At 37.9% G+C, this 15,517-nt stretch overlaps 1 protein-coding gene and 1 pseudogene across 10 annotated transcripts in view; one reads left to right on the forward strand and one right to left on the reverse strand.

Moving 5' to 3' along the window:
* The window catches only part of LOC111812626, a 13,218-nt pseudogene extending 12,617 nt beyond the window's left edge, over nucleotides 1-601 (reverse strand).
* The window catches only part of Ccser2 (coiled-coil serine rich protein 2), a 186,333-nt gene that overhangs the window by 91,477 nt on the left and 79,339 nt on the right, over nucleotides 1-15,517 (forward strand). For 8 of the 10 annotated variants that reach the window (XR_002818087.1, XM_004641222.2, XM_023701277.1 and 5 more), the window contains 2 exons: nucleotides 6,184-6,346; nucleotides 11,155-11,350. Coding sequence is in view for 9 of the 10 variants with exons in the window: in XM_004641222.2 (XP_004641279.1) it covers nucleotides 6,184-6,346; nucleotides 11,155-11,350 (359 nt within the window). In the remaining variant the exon portion in view is untranslated. Of the gene's footprint in view, nucleotides 1-5,402; nucleotides 5,541-6,183; nucleotides 6,347-11,154; nucleotides 11,351-15,517 lie in introns of those variants that run through there. The other 2 variants (XM_023701281.1, XM_012516914.2) reach the window with 1 other exon arrangement.

A 15,517-nucleotide genomic window follows, 5' to 3' on the forward strand; every position in this document is an offset into this window, starting at 1 on the left:
CCATGGCTCCTAATCCTTCTATATTTCCCTCTGTTCCCCAGCATGCACCTATGCCCTCATCGGGTGTACCATATGATCAGCTGTCAGAGGAAGAGAAAGCTAGGGCCTGACTTATGGGTGGTGCTGCGTGTTATGCAGACACCATTTGCAAGTAGGCATTTGCAACCTTAGAGCCTCTTTCCCAGATATTCCTGAAGGACAGTGTTGAAAAGATGTCATCACAGCAGGCAGAACTTTGGACAGTGCATCTGGTAGTACATTTTGCATGGGAAGGAAAGTGGCCAGATATGCAAGTGTATACTCAGTATATTTCATAGGTTGTAGCCAGTGGTCTGGCCAGATGGGCAGGAACTTGGGAGGAGCATAACTGGGAAATGGGTAACAAAAATATTTGGAGAAGTGGTGTGTGCATGGACCTTTCCATATGGTCATAGTAAGACCAGCGTATTTGATGGGTATGAGTTCACTACCTCACATTTTTGGCTATAACAATGTATTCTTTGGTCAAGGGCAATGCTGTGTGGAACTGTATGATGGCAGATAAGGCATTCTGTGAGTCTATGCTACTGACTCCATGAATAACCTCCATCCCTGCTACCATAGCCACTCTGTCCATGAACTTAACATTGGTTCTTAAATATTGTTAAATCTATTATAATGGTCAAGTTATGAAATGTTAAGAGTAAGCATCACTGAAAGAAAACTTGCCTTCTATTTTGAGAGGAATTAGTGCATTTCTGTTTGTATCAGCATAGTTATAACACGTTAGGTGTAATTACAAACTTGACTTTTGCATCCTAAGACTAACGTTTAAAGAAATGTCTGATTATCAAATTGACAATGAGTGAATTGTGATAGTTCACTGATTATGTCAACTTGAGTAAGAAATGCCCATTTAAATTAGACCAGCATAGTTCTGGGTATGGAAGACCCATCGTAGGGAGGATCATTAACAGATGGTGTAAAGAAAAATGAAGAAGAAAGGCATGCTTATGTTTCTTTAGAGAAGCTCTACTCTTTGTCTTCATCTTTGACATCATCTCCTGGCTTCCTGTTCACACTCTTCAGCCTCCAGTAAAGATTTCCCTCCTGATATGGACTTATGTAGTACAGTACACTAGTTTCAGGCCTTTGGATTCTTCAAATCTTTAGTGCACAGACAACCTTTTTGCACTTTTCCACACCTGACTTGGTGGGCAACCATTGTAAACCAATCTTACAAATTCTTACATTTTCATATATCTTGCATTAGATCTGTTTCTGCATTATGCACTAATTGAAACATTTTGGTACCAGAAGTGGGGCTGTTGGCATGACTGTTCCTGACCGTGTGGTTCAGGAGCCTTTGGAACTGATTTGTGGGAAGAATTTACAGGGGTTGGAAATGCTAGCTGAAGAAGCAACCCTGGATTGCTTTAAGTTTTACTTGATGGAAGATTCTGATCAAAAATCAGAGGACCAGATTGCTGGTAGAGTGCAGCTGGTAAAGACCAGGCTCAGTAAGTTTCACTTAGCAACAAGGCTGTTGGACTCCAGACCATATTATTATGCTTTGTAAGAAAATTTTTCTGTATTTTGTTTGTGCCCGTAGAGCTTTTAGGAGACTGAGATTGAGTGTGGTGAACTAATTAATCTTACGGAAGAAACTTTAAAACTGTCTAGTGCTGAGGTGGTGGCATTGCTGTGATTGGGACTTTAGTTAGAGCTATGTTCAGGATTGCACAAAGAGCCCAACAGAATGACTTAAGTTTTGAGTTTAGCCAGAAAGAAACCTCTGGTAAAGTTGTGGCCAGTAAAAATTAAACAGAATAGAACTTGGTGCTGAAAAAATTAGCAAGTGAAGGACAATAGAAAAGATGGCCTGAGGACATCATAGGAGTCAGCAGGACTGCACCCTTTGTAGCCTCAACATTGCAAAAGTAAAGAACTTTGTTTTGAGAAGAGTCCCACAGCACCATGTTGCAGAATGCCAGTGATCTAGGGAAGTTGTTCTGTAGGATTTGGCTCATAGGCACTTGACCCCTATGCCCAAGAGAGGAGGAAGCCTGGCTCCTATTCTAGCTGGCGGCAGACCCTGTTGTCATCCATGTGGTGGTGGTTTTAGGTGCTTGCAGAATACAGAATTGTGGGTTCAGGAAAGCTTCCACTGAGATTGCAGAAGATCTGGGCAGTCAGACATTATGCTCCTGAAAGGACAGTGTGTGAAGCTGTGATGGTGAAGCTGAAGGTGCATTGGAAACTTAAGGTTAGAAAAGCCCAACACATGGATTGTCTCAAGGAAAGCTGTAAGGAATGAGCAAAACTAGCCTAAGAGGGAAGCTGTGCAAATTGCAACCACACACAGTGCTATAGGGGCAGAGCTACTCCAGCCCTTTGGAGTTTATATCTTGCCACAAATTGCCTTGGATGCTAGACATGGAACTATATTATTTAATGTTTGCCCTGGTGGATTTTGGACTTGGTTGGTCCTATTCTTTTGTGTCCTCCTATTTGTAACTTTTGGAATGGAAATGTCTGTCTTTGTGCCATTGAATGTTGGGAGTGTTTAACTTTCTTTTTATTTTTACAGAGAATCAAAACAAAGAGTTTGCCTTAAATCTCAGAAGAGACTTTGGACTTGAACTTTTTAGAAGTGCTGAGTCTGTTAGAACTTTGGCAGCTTTTAGAGATGGATTGTCTTTTGCATAAAGGAATGTGCGCAAGTCTTTCGGGGCTCATATTTAGGTGTTCCTCCAAAGTCTCACGCAGTCATAGGTAGGACTTTTCAGAATGGTCTCTTCTAGGGTGTGTGATGATGGGATTAAGTTTATGATGCAGGGATTAAGTGTGCAGTACTGGGATTAAGGGTGTCTCACCTTGAATGGAATACAAATGATGGAAAGAGGGCTGTTGTTGCTGCTTCACTGCTTTTCTGTGTCTGCTTGCCATGAACTTTTTGTCATCTGCCACGCCCCTTTGTCATGCCACCCTGCCTTAAAACCAGTGGTCTGTAGACTAAAACCACTACTTGAGCCAAAGTAAACCTATCATCCTTTAACTTTGGGTGTTTGGTATTTTTGTCTCAGAAATGGGAAAATTAACTAAGACAGCATTATATAATTAGAGAGATTTATTTTCTGTCTTAGTTTTATTGTCTTGTTTTTCATTCATCAGCCTGTAGAAACTGGTTTTAATTTACTTCCATTTTGTATTTCTGTTTGCTTTCTGTTTCTTCTCCCTTGTATTCTTCCATTCTGTCAAGGAATCTAACATTTTTTTTTATAAGAACACTAGTATTATTTGACATTTGGCTAGATGTGATGACTCATGTCTGTAATCCCAGCACTTAGGAGGCTGAGGCAGGAGGATCATTGTGAGTTTGAGGTCAGCCTGGGCTACAAAGTGAGTTCAAAGCCAGCCTGAACTGCATATTGAGACCCTGTCTCAAAAAGAAAGTCAATTAGTCAATCACATTATCTACTTAGCTATATTTTGAGTATATAAATATGTGATTGCCAGATGTTTGAGCTAGAAACATAGGCTGGGCATTCTTTGTAGAATATTAGAACAGCCATTTTTTTTTTTAAAGGTTAAACTGTTCTCTCAATTTGAACATTAGTCTCTTGTATTTCCAGTGATGTTTGTTTCTAGAGCTTATGTGCAGTCTGCATGTGCCTAAGTTCAAGTTTCAGGACAGAGCCCCAATTTGGTTTCTGTGTATGGTCCCAGCAAGCTTTAGAAGACACAAAGTAGTGCATCTCTTTCTCTATTGCAATTGCTTACAAAATTGAGTCCATCTCCCAGCCTCCTTGGCACCTTTGCTTGCTTCTTGTTATTCTCTGTACACTGTATTGGTACCATGCCAAGAACATTTCAGATGATTATTGTGATATGATTCTTGCTTTGGGAATGAGTAGGATTTCATCTGCCTGAATTAAGAAAAAGAACTAAAAACATTTAAAAGTAGATAAATAGGGCCGGGGAGATGGCTCAGTAGAATAAATGCTTGCCAGGAAAGCACAATGGCCTGAGTTCAATCCCTGGTTCCGCCAAAAAAAATAAATAAATAAATAGTAGATAAATATTTAAAAATAGCTTTCTCAGCCGTACAGAGTAGTTTAAACTGAAGTAGCATCTTAATGCCAAGTAGACATATTTATGGAATTTAATTGAATTCTTTTTTCTGTAGCCTACTCATTGTTTTTTATGTTTATTTAAAAAAAATTGGCCCCTTTTCATATAGAAAATTTTCACACTTTTGTCATATCCTCATGGCCCTTGTTTTTTTTAGTGTCAGGAATTGAATGTAGGGCCTTGCATTTGCCAGCCAGGTGCTGTGCCATAAGTTACATCCCCAGCCCTTGTTTATTTTTCTTTGAAGCAACTCACATTTTATACTTTAATGCATATATCTGTTCTTGTCCTAAGCACTATCATTTGCAGAACAATGGTTTTTCCTTATAAATTATTGACCTCAGGACCTTGCCCTTGCAAGGCAGGCACTTCTGACTTGGCCCAGTGAAATGTTTTGAATCTTAAGATTTATTTTTTTACTCACTGTATCTTGTATTATCTGTTAAGTCCTTCCTTTTTTCCTTCTTTCTTTTTCCTTTTTGTACTAGAGATTGATCCTAAGGCCTTCACACTAAGTTACATCCCCAGTCTTTTAAAAAGATTTTAAATTTTGAGATAGGGTCTCATTAACTTGCTAAGTTGTCCAGGCTGGGCTTATTATACTTGTGATGTTTATGCCTCAGCCTTCCAGGGTGCTGGGGTTATAAGGGTATATCACCATACACCTGGCCTCTGTTAGATTTTCTGTAAGTGAGCTTTACCAGAAGACCCTTTCAGTTTATCCCACTGACAGAACAAAAATTTGTTAGAAATACTTTCAAATGTAAGACTGTAAAAAGTCTTTAAAATTTAATAAGGTATAAAATATATGTTCTCCATGACTTGTCTAATGAATGCAAGCAAAATTTCACTATGCTTACAAGAGCTTATTTAAGTTGTATGTCTAACAGAAACAAGCTCTGTGTGTATGAGGCTTGAACATCTACACTTTACCTACACGATCCTTTTTTGGAATGGGAAGTTTGTTTTTACCTGTTATACTGCAATAAGACATTGACCTGTTTCAAAATCATTTTTTTCCTTAAGTGAAACAGTCATTTAATTCGATCATACCTTTTAAAGAATAATTTGGAAATATGTTGATTTTTAATATTCTTCATAACAAAGAATTCTAAACATGCAAGACTTGAACCTTCTCATGCAGTTCTCAGACTGGAGAAACCCTTCCAGTGGCTTGGACTAGCATCCAGCGGTATTTTTAGAAACAGTCCTAACTCAGTAACTATGTAAGCGCTGAGGACGATGGAGTCACAGGGCCGACTGGGCTTGCTTCCCACAGGGAGGGCTGGAGTTGAGCAGGAAGGAAGGCCTGCTCAGCAGTGCCTGTGTGCAGCTATGTCTGGGTAGGCAGCCGGCAACACAATGTCTCCCTTGTGCAGAGTGACTCCCTCAGTGAGTGCTCAGATATGTGAGGAAAAAGTGTTTGGGTAAGCAAAGAAGCGGGTGTTTCGGGGATTCTTCTTGTGTTTTTGTGGCATTTGGATTTCAGGGAGTGTACTATTTGTTGTTGCAAAGTAGTGGCTTTGTTTGCAGTGGCATTTTAGACTTTTTGAACCAGCTGATCACAGGCAGACTGAAGCGTCTTACTTTTTAAGAAGGATTTGTTTGCATTGAAAAGTTATTTGTGTTTCTTGGAATCCGAGAAAATTAATTGTGGTATTCATTTTAAGGTTGAATTCCCTACTAGACTTAAAATCTAGTTTTTCCTGTTTTCATTCTGAAATCATAGCCAACTTATGATGATGAATACCATTTAAAACTGATTGCTAGTCTTTTAAATGCATGATGTTGGTTTCAGGGCTGATTTACTTGTTTTAAAACACTGCAGCTGTTAATTGTTCACATAAGTGACTATGATATGAAAGTATTACGATTTACTTAAGTTTAAATAACAGAGTTCTGTTTTCACCAAAAAACTGGCATTTTTCTTTTGGGAATCTGATATAAGTGGGTGTTGTTTTTAAGAGTATTATTTTATATTTTCAGCAGCATTTAGGTACCATGCCAAAAGTAGTTAGCTTTTATAGCAAGTGTACATGTTTATAGTCTTTTGCTTTTGAATCTGTCCAGTGGAGTGTGACAATATGAACCGCTTTGACCGATCAGACAGAAATGTACGGCAGTCTCAGGAGGGATTTTGGAAAAGGCCACCCCAGAGGTGGAGTGGACAAGAACATTACCACCTCAGCCATGCTGACCACTATCATCACCATGGGAAAAGTGACTTGAGCAGGTGAGTGCTGCTTTTTGTCCTCTGGTTAATTTAAGTAGTACTCTTTCCTTCAAGACTGATTTTGCCTGGTTTTTGTGACACCCTCTGTCTCCAAAATTCAAGTTATATATGGCATTAGAATAATGTCTAATTCTTCTTGGCTCAAATCTTTTTGTATTAGCTTTATCATTAGTATAAATATTATATTTCTATGTACTTTTAAAAAAAGTTTTGGTATGAGATTTTCAGTTTCTAATTTGGGAATCCTTAGATGTTAACTTTGTTAAAGTTTAAAATTTTATTAGGTAATAATATGTAAAATTAGTGCCAAATGATTTGTTTTCTTTGGCTTATATGTCTGAATCCTGAAATTCTACAAGTACTATTAGAAATACAAGAAGATATTGTGTAACATAGAAGGCTTTTCCTTTTTTCTTTTTCTTTTTTTTTTTTTTTTTTTTTGCGGTACTGGGGATTGAACTCAGGATCTTGCACTTGCCAGGCAAGCACTTATTCTATTGAACTATCTCCCCAGCCTGTTTTTTCCATTTTGAATTGTAGGGTAACTTTTAATTTGATCAGAACTTATGTATAATGAATATGTGCATAATACAGATTAGCTTTACAAATTTAGGTTATTTCCCCACCCCTTACTTCAGTTTACCACTGTTAATGATACTTAATAACACGTTTCTCTCAGTACTTAAGGATGTGGGATAAGAATGGTGCAGCATCTTGTTTACAGTAGGCACTCAATGGCATTTATTATTTTTTTATCCTTTTCTCATCTCATTCCATAAGAGATTTGAGGTCATTCTGAAGCATATTTAGGATATAAAGCAAAATTAGGATAATGAAGTAATGGAGAGAAAATGTATGGACATGTATGTTCCATAGAGTAGGGAACAGTTATTTCTGAGATTCTTTGTAACGAAAGCAAAGAACAAAACTGGATCCATTACAGGTTGTACAATGTGCATATGCTTTTTCCTAACTTATTTGTTTTTATGAGACAAAAACCTAAGTGGTTTCTTGCATGACTTCTTAGAAAGAAAATACCTTGAAATATTATGGATAGGTCCCAGCTTCTCCTAGTAGAAACAATGATAATTTTCTTGGCTATTTCTTAGCTTTATATGGGGCAAAGACTCTAGTCAGGTTGAGGAAAAGCAGCTCAATGGGTCATGAAAAAATTTCTAACTAAAAATTCTTCTAGTGATCAACAAAAGGATGTAATTGAAATGATCTGGAAGAATGCACTGAGCACATTATCATTTTAGACATTATTCACTGTTCTGTTTCTTATATCTAGGGGTTTGATAAGAAATAGGCCTCAAGGGGAAAGAAAAATGAAATAGGCCTCAGAGAGTGGGTATTACTAGGCAAGAACATGGTGTGAAGAGAGTCTTTGTCAGTAATAAAGAGAAAGTTACACTTTCCTTGTCTTCTGTAGTAAGGACATAAGGCCAACCTACAAAACTTAGAAACCCAGTTAAAATATGAATCATTGATTATTCTTAAAATGTGTTCCTCTACTTAAAAATATTAATTGAAAATCTGTATGTTGGATACTGTTCTAATTTCACAAGCTGAATGAGTTTGAAGTTAGTGTGAGAAGAGCTGTGGATTGGCAATAGATTCTTGGAACATTGTTGAAGACTAAAAATAATTCTGCAGTGAATGAGCTCAATAGATAACTTTGTATTTATCAGTCTAGATAAGGTTCACATGCCTGTTTCACCATATATGCATATGAGTAGTGTATTCTTGCTGCTTGGATGCTCAGAGTCTACATGAGAGATGGGCATGAGACAGTTACAGTGCAGAGTTAATGTGATGCAGTGATGATGTCTGCACAAATAAGATGATGGATAAGAACTCCAGGAGCACATAGCAAATAGTATCTATCTCGGATGTCACGGAATAAAGGGCGTTACAAGTAGAAACTGGAGAAGAATAGTTTATAGGAGGATGGGATTCCACCTGGGAAAAATTGCATGTGGAAAAGTTTTATGATAGAGTATGGCATTTGTAGAGAACTACTCTTTAAATTTATTTTATTTTTTAAAATTAATTAATTAATTTTTTTTTGTGTGTGTGTGTGTGTGTGGCCAGCTCAGCCCACCAGGGGGCGGGGCTGACTGGCATGTGGTGCTGGGGGATTGAACCACGGTCCCTGTACTTTGCTTAGCTTAGCTTGTTCTAAGTAGGTGCTTTAGACCACTGAGCCATCTCACCAGCCCCTGCTCTTTAAATTTATGATAGCTGGATTGCTCAGTCATTTGGAAGCATGAACAGGTGTGATCTCTTAACAGTAGGTTGCAAAACTATCATATATACAGTAAAAAATTAAGGATGGCAATTGCAGCCTGTAGTGAGGCTTAATCAGACTGTCTAACATGGGACAGATTAGCTGGAGCAGTCTTCTGTGTTCTTGAGAGTGAACAAGCCAAGACTTATGTCATCTGTTAGAAAAGTTGAGCAACATTTTTTTTTTTTTTTAAAAAAACTGAATTTTGACAGGTATGAAAAAGAGAATTTCTCAGATCAAATGAGTGTGAAAATAAACAAAATAAAATTAGTTTTTGAAAATGTATAGATATACTGATTTCACAAAATATTAGGTAGATACTCTGTAAGCATTCCTAGAAACATGATCGCAAATCCCTTGTGCAGAGTTTATTTTAAGGAATTTATGATTTGCTAAATTATATCATTTACACTGGTGATTCTGAGGAGAGAGAAATTCATAAAATTCTTGGCATTGCTAATCTGATTAATTGAGCACAGAGCTTTCTAACAAGTGGCCTGAGGCACACTGGTTTATTGTGAATTTTTACAGCTTGACTGGTTTGTTGATGCCTCTCAAGCCACCTGGTGCTGGTTCTGGTGCTGGTATTCTGGATCCCTTAGCTAGTTATAGGGTTGCTTGGTACAAAAAGAAGCCTCTTCTATGACAAGCCTTACCATAGCATACTTTTTTTTACTGTTAAAGAATTTGGATATATTAACCTCAGGGCCTTTTAATATTACATGTACAAATCTTTCCACTTTATATCTTTTAAGTACTGGTACTCTTTCCTCCCTGGTTTAAATTCTCATCATTATCATAGTTAATTATAGGATTATGATTATTCAGTGGTTTTGGGAGGACTGGTGGTTGAAGACTACTGATCTTTGTTCTCTTATATTTTCATCATAACATTGACCTACCTTCCAATCCTCTTTTTCCCCAGAGGTCTATCTTAGTCTGTCTTACCAACTTCCACTGCCTGAATGTAATTCTCTCACATCCTAACAAACTCACACCATTGACCTCTTTGTCTGCATTCTCCTAACTGTGATAGAAATCTTTTTACTATATCCCAGTGTTGTTTTTACATGAAGGAGTGTTATTTTCTAGGCATGTTAGTTTGTTACTGTTCAGAAGTGTAGTCTGTCCTCATTCTTCATCTTCTCTTCTAGCTTCAGTATTCTGAAGTTTCTTTTCTTTGGGACTTAAGGCACTTGGCTGTGTGAACCCCTAAGATGTAGAAATTTACTAGAAACTATATGCCTACATTTTCAATCTGTTTGAAATTTGAGGGCTGGGGAGATAGCTAAGTAGAATAGGGCCTGAGTTCAATCCCCAGTACTGAAAAAAAAAAAATAAAGAAAGAAAGAAAACAAAAAAGAAAAAGAAATTTGAAACATTGTTGTTACTTTAACAAATTCAGAGAATTGTGAATTTAATTTTATTCCTTCCAACCATTATACTGGAGAGAATGAATACTTTTTCATTGTGTCATTTTAAATATTGAGGTTTCTTGTTTATGTGAGTGGTGTCATAGGCACTCCACAGTTGAAGAACTAACTGGGATTGTATGTAATATGGATCCAGTAATTCTTTAAATTGTTGTAGCTGTGCTTTCTGTGCATTCTGTTTTGCACTCCCACGAAACTCAAAAACACACTTTTTCTCGCTCCCATTCTCTCTCCTCTCCTCCTCACTCCTCCCCTTCACTTCCCTTGCTCTTCACTTTTTTCTTCTTTAAGCAGCCGCTCTTCCACTGAGCTGCATCTGCAGCACTTTTAATTTCAGGACATGGTCTCACTAATTTATCTGGTTTGATCTTGAAGTTGTGATCCTCCTGGCTCAACCTCCCAAGCAGTTAATTTTCCTTCTCTTCTTCAGCATGAATATTCTGGTATGAAACTGAAGGAAGCATACACATTTTTCAGAGTAAATTTTTTTTAACCTGTACTTTAAGATTAGGAAATATGTGTGTGAAATATGTATATACTTATATACATATATATGTATCTTTTATAGGACCTTGTTTAATTTTACAGGAAAAGATTTATCAACAGTATAATAACAAAAGAACAAGTAATAATTCAGCAGTCTTAACTGCCTGCTGGGACTTTGGAGAAATAGCAGTGTACAGGAATGTCTAAACTTGAGAACTAATGTGGGTCTCATAGTTAAGAAGCTAAAAAAGATGTGCAGTTTAAGATGCCAGGCAGAGTCAAAAGCTAAGGAGTGGGCAAGACGTATCAAATTTCCAGCTCAGGCTTTCGTAGAGTGTCTTATTTTCTGATTTTTGAGGGGAAAAGGTTTAACACGTAAGTAAAATACCCAAGAGGGCCAAGTGAGGGAGTTCAAATGGTGGCTATTTTAATGGCCACTAGAATGGCTTGTGCCTCCAGCAGAATCTCGCCCAGTGACTGAGGTGAGTGCAAGTCAGATCTTTTGTGATAATGATGCCAGATTTGTAAAGATCACAGTGGTAATTTCAGTACCTTTGTTCCCTTCTTAACTCTTGTTTCCCTCCACCTTCACCTTTCAGAGGCTCTCCTTACAGAGAAGCACCTTTGGGTCATTTTGAAAGCTATGGAGGAACCCCCTTTTTCCAGACGCAGAAGGTGTTTGTGGATGTCCCAGAAAACACTGTGATGCTGGATGAGATGACCCTGCGGCACATGGTCCAGGACTGCACTGCTGTGAAAACACAGCTGCTCAAACTGAAGCGGCTGCTGCATCAGGTGAGTTTGCAGCAGGTATTTCCAGATCAGAGATTTTAAACTGAAAAAAGCATTGACTTTCCTTATTTTGAAAATAAAGTTTTGGGGTTAGTACATGATAAAAACTTTTGTCAGAAAAAATGTTTTGCATGATGTCTCAAAATCTAATCTAGGAATTTATGAGCTGTGTGATATTTGATAAGCCAGTCACTCTGTTTCTGATTCCTCATATTCATAACACTATGTTTTAAGCTGTTGAGAATTAGAAATTGTTATAAATTGGGCACTGAAATACTAAACACATACTGGACATTCAGTAACCAGATGTGACTACTGAAATTTAAGCTGCATGGGGAATAAGAAATAGCAATTTTTATATATGGCAGATAGTCATGTAAATTAACTTTGAGACTAAGTTTAATCTTCCCCAGTGCTCCTGTCTTTTGAAAGAAATCTAATTCATAGCAGTGGTACATGACTTGTGAGATGAGCTAATGGTGGTGCTTGACTTCTGATGCAAAACACCTTCTCTATTTATCCATTTTCAGGCTAGGTCAGACATAGAATAAAATACTAACTTCAAATTGGGTACACCTCTTGTGTAGTTTTAAATTGTACAGTGGACACTTGACTTACAAACTCAGTTTATGCGCAAGGATTGGTTGTAACCCAAGTTGGTTGTAAGTCATAACTTTTTCCCATAAAGAATAATGGAAATATCCATCATGCATTTCAAACCTCGCAAAGCACCCTTTAACTAACCTTTACATAATAAAACGGGTCATATAATATATGTAATTTCCTAGAAACACCAATAATTTCGTAGTCACCAAAAAGTTATAAAATGCACCTTATTTATGAGAATCAACAATTTCGTACTGTACTCACCATTCAGGTTGACATCTTTGGCTTGCAGGAAGACAGTATGAAATGGAAGGTGGTTATTGTTTGGAAGGGGAGGCCCCTTCTATGAGAATATCAGGAATCTGGCTTTCTTGTGTCCTTTCTGTCCTCATGAGAGTCTGTAGCTCACTAGGACCTGCTTCTGGCTCACTTGGTCTTAACTTTTCAGAACTAAGGACTGGTCTAAGGTCACTGTCTTCTTTAGCACTATTCTGTAGTATGACATGACATTGTTATTAAACAAGTAAATCCAGCAGTTGGCTTATTCTCTGTCTGGGTGGGTCTTCTCTACAAATGTTTATAGCTGTGTCCATTTTTGAAGGATTTCCTGTATTTCATATGAACTTTGCCGTATTGATTGTTAATCAGCTCCCTGCTTTAGAAAGCTCTTCAGCTGACATTTTCTAATGCTCAGCCAGAAGTTGCTGAAGTTGTCCTCTGTAGACAATTCCTTTGAGTATTCATCTACCAGTTCCTCAGCATCACTACTGTCTACCTGCGAGCCTGTGGGCTCTGCTATAGTGACAGTGTCATCAATCACAGGGTGAGTTGAAGGCTCAGGCTCTTCTACATAGCCTTCAAATTTCCTCTCCTGTATGATTTTAAGCCACCCTTTTCTTCTAGGCAGATCTCAGTGTCCTTAGAGAGACATTGGCCCAGGATTTCTCAGTTAACTCCACACAGGAAAGGATGTTGTAGTGTCCTTTCCAGAACCCTTTAAAGGTTAAATTTATATCTGAGACCATCAGGAAGCACTTCAGGAACAACTTCTTCAAGTTAGCTATAACCTGCTGATCCAAAGGCTGCAGTAGAAGAGTTGTATTACGTGGGAGGAACTCTACTATGAGCCGTGGAAATTTAACCCATTCTTCCAAATTTTGTGGTGAGCAGGAACAGTGCTGATGATGAGCAGAGCCTTGAGTGGTAAACTTTGGTCCTCTAGATATTTATTAACAATAGGACAGAAAGACCCCTCCCATCCACGTAAGAAAAAGTATTCTTGTTACCTATGCTCTTCTATTAGATCTCTGCATAACCTCTAGCCTATTTTTCATGACTATGTTTTCTGAAGACTCTAGTAGTCTCAGAGTGATAAACCAAGAGAGGATTGATTGATTGATTGATTGATTGGTTGATTGATTTTGGTACTGGGAGTGAAACTCAGAACTTTGCACTTACCAGGCAGGCACTTGTGCTGCTGAGCTATATCCTTGGCTCAGAAAGCTTTATCTTGAGATCATTAATCACATTAGCATATAGCAATAAGGTTAGCCTATGCTTCATAGGCTTGTTGCCTAGCATTTTCTTCTCTTCCTGGGTAATGTATATTCTTCTGGACATTTTCTTATAGGAACGACCAGTTTCATTACAGTTCAAAACTTGAGAGCAAAAGCAATTTTTCTGTGTCATTGTTTCAAAGTGGTGTGTATATAATTCTCATTAGCCCTTGTTTTGGCACTGGCTGTTTCACCATGTCTAGTTACGCTATGAACTGTACTTCTCACCTTAAAATTTGTAAGCCATACTTTACTGGCATGAAATGTTCCACCTTATCACCCATTGATGGATTATCTTTTATGAGATCTGCATCTCTAGCCCTAGCTTTTTCACAAATTATAGACTCAGGCTGTAACCTGCCATCTGCTTTTCATTTATCCATGCTAATAATAGCCTTCCTACCTCATCTAACACTGTTGATGGTGATTTACTAATCTGAGTAGCATCTTTAGCAACAGTAGCATCCTTACACAGATCTTTTTCCTGTTGTAAGATTATCAAGATCGTGGATTTTGACATGTGAGATGGATCTCCTGAATTGGTAGTCCTAGCCCAAGTTGTTCATATGTGAGGCTGATTTAACTTGAGGGTCCACTGTATTTCTGTTTTATATGAAATCCAACTTAAAAAATCTAACTTAAAAAAACAGTCTGATTTGTCCCTCCTATAGAATTTGTTTTCTGCATCACTTTCCTTGTGGTTCTGTTTTAGCTTCTTATGAGCCTAGACCAAGTCTTAGATTTCGTGGTGACCATCACAACCACACTTAGAGGACATGTCAAGACCCATTGAAGTGAGATATGGCTCTCATGTTAGTAATTATGTTGAGTGTACCTATTCTTCATTGTGTAACTTGTTTCATTATTACTCAGGATTTTTCTGGACCACTGCTCTCCATGTTTGTGTATGTTTGACAACCTTTGGGGAAAATAACAGCTTTCCTGTGTTACAGCTGGGAGCAAGAGAGTAGAGGATTCTTTTTGGATCTGGGATGCTTGGGCTCCTCCCAAGGCAGTAAAGGTTTCCGTGCTTGAGTCATCCAAACATAGAATGTACAACTTAGTTAAGTATAACTGAGGTGTAGGCTTTGTTTTATAGTGTTCCTTTGCTGGCTGCTCTGGGGAAATTTTCTGAACAGGAGTTTCAGCATCAAAGGAAAGAAGAGGCAGGAAATGGAGAGAAATAGTTACAATGTGTTAACTGTCTACTGTCAGTCAGTGAGTGTGCCAGCTGTGCCACTTACTCTCTAAGTATATTGCCCTGAGTCATGAAGTTTGACTAAATTTCAGCTGCTAACTGGCTGTGGTGGCATACACCTATGATCCCAGCATTTGGGAGGCTGAGGCAAGAGGATCTCTGGGAGCTTGAGGCCAGTCTGGGTTGTATAAGCATGTTCAAGGCCAGCTTGGGCTACATAATGAGACTCTGTCTCAAAATGAAATGAAGCGAAGCAAAGCAAAGCAACACAATACAACTATAAATTTCAGATAAGATGAGGTCACCTATAATAATGACAAGAGGAGCATAATGATAAAGGGAATAGGTAAATTGATATCCAGTGACTAATACAGTACCACAGAAATTAAAAAGTGGTTTTTAAGGTACCTTAGATAAGGGTAAATTTCTTGATGGTTCTTTCCTGTCATTATGACCTCTGGTATTTTATGTAGTACATAGTGTTCAAATTGACTACTTTTTGTTTACGAAGTAAAAACACACATGAGAAGAAAATGACAGAATCATTGTAGGGTGATTTTAATCTCCTTTCATATTTGTTAAATTAAAAAAACAATATGAGACATATGCATAGTTTTTTAAAAGTTCTTGTACTATCCAAAGGCTTGATATAAAAACAGGTTCTGTCTTCTTCTATCTCAGGCCATCTATTACAATTTGAACAGGTTACTGCATAAAGCTTCTCTAGAGCTGTAATAAGGGATCTCTTTTACCATAACCTGGAATTGGAGCCACTGTCTGTGTCCTAAACATTTCGTCCTTTTTTTTTTT

The sequence above is a fragment of the Octodon degus genome, unplaced genomic scaffold (genome assembly GCF_000260255.1).
Source record: "Octodon degus isolate 3935 unplaced genomic scaffold, OctDeg1.0 scaffold00132, whole genome shotgun sequence".
NCBI classification, from domain to species: Eukaryota; Metazoa; Chordata; class Mammalia; order Rodentia; family Octodontidae; genus Octodon; species Octodon degus.